This window comes from Sinocyclocheilus grahami, unplaced genomic scaffold (assembly GCF_001515645.1).
Source record: "Sinocyclocheilus grahami isolate Dianchi unplaced genomic scaffold, SAMN03320097.WGS_v1.1 scaffold2396.1, whole genome shotgun sequence".
NCBI lineage: Eukaryota > Metazoa > Chordata > Actinopteri > Cypriniformes > Cyprinidae > Sinocyclocheilus > Sinocyclocheilus grahami.
Window position 1 is genome coordinate 59,895 of NW_015507575.1, and position 1,169 is coordinate 61,063.

At 45.3% G+C, this 1,169-nt stretch overlaps 1 protein-coding gene across 1 annotated transcript in view; it reads right to left on the bottom strand.

Annotated features, from left to right (window-relative positions):
• The window catches only part of LOC107574935 (collagen alpha-1(XXII) chain-like), a 4,830-nt gene extending 3,667 nt beyond the window's left edge, over positions 1 to 1,163 (bottom strand). Inside the window, exons 1-6 of the mRNA XM_016261357.1 lie at positions 1,105 to 1,163; positions 889 to 924; positions 762 to 806; positions 509 to 688; positions 356 to 422; positions 90 to 272 (exon numbers count right to left, since the gene is read on the bottom strand). Of these exons, the coding sequence (XP_016116843.1) occupies positions 90 to 272; positions 356 to 422; positions 509 to 688; positions 762 to 803 (472 nt within the window). The 5' untranslated portion in view covers positions 804 to 806; positions 889 to 924; positions 1,105 to 1,163. The remainder of the gene's footprint in view (positions 1 to 89; positions 273 to 355; positions 423 to 508; positions 689 to 761; positions 807 to 888; positions 925 to 1,104) is intronic.
• Between the last annotated feature and the right edge of the window lie 6 nt (positions 1,164 to 1,169).

A 1,169-nucleotide genomic window follows, 5' to 3' on the forward strand; every position in this document is an offset into this window, starting at 1 on the left:
AAAAAAAACAACAAAAAGGAAAATTATGGGTGGGGGTTAAAAGGTTAATCATCAAGTAAAGTAACAATCTGAAATTAGTTTTGCGGTACCTTTAGGACCAACTGGACCTCTGGATCCTTCTGCTCCATTTTGTCCAGGTATTCCAGGCTCTCCAGATGGACCTTGTCGGCCAGGAGGTCCATCTTTACCTGCCGAACCAGGCGGACCGGGGCGGCCAACTGAGCTCTTGATATGCGCAGGCTGCATTTGAGCCATGAGGTAAGCTAACTTAGCTGTGAAAATCAACGGAAAGTTTAGGAAATGTAAAAAGACACAGCAAAGGAAGTCAAAAACATCTTTGCCAAATTAATCTCACCATCCAACTGTTTGGAGAGTTCCTCTTGAATGAGCCGCCGCATTTGTTCCAGGGATGGCGTCTCACCCTTAAAACACGTCGAAATGACGTCATGCTCTTTATAATATCATTAGCGTCACACACTTTCCATTAAAAATACTAAAGCAGACTCACTCTGAGACCTGGGAGACCCGACTGTCCTGGAGAACCAGGGGGCCCAGAGGGACCCACTTCCCCTGGGGGTCCCGACATGCCCATCATTCCTGTGTGACCCTTCCTGCCGGGAGGCCCAGGGTTACCCGGAATGCCCGGATCACCAACGGGTCCTTTGTCTCCTTTTATTCCATTATCACCCTACAAAAACGAGCAACACAGTAAGTTTTGATTTGATTTGAGAGGTGGTATATGTGGATGGATGGACAGATACCTTTTCTCCCTTCTGTCCTCTGTCTCCTGGTTTTCCTGACATGCCCTAAAAATAAAAACAAAAATACATGGCCAGCTGAAAAAATTATGAAGAAGTGTTGATATAATATTAATTAATCATCACTCACTTGTTTGCCCTCTGGGCCAATTGGACCAGACGGACCCTGAGGGAAAACACAAGTGTAAATATAGACAGGCAGATAGCAAAAAACCTTCATATCCACTTGGGACTGAGTGCTTTCAGCTTCTATAGATTTACAAGGCTTGTTTGTACAAGTATAGAAGCTTAACTTTATTAATTAAACTGAGATTCCCATAAGTCCCAAAGCAACATCTCCACTCACCGATGGCCCTTTTGGACCTGGGAAGCCGGGTAATCCTGGACTCCCTGCTTCACCTTTGTGTCCTG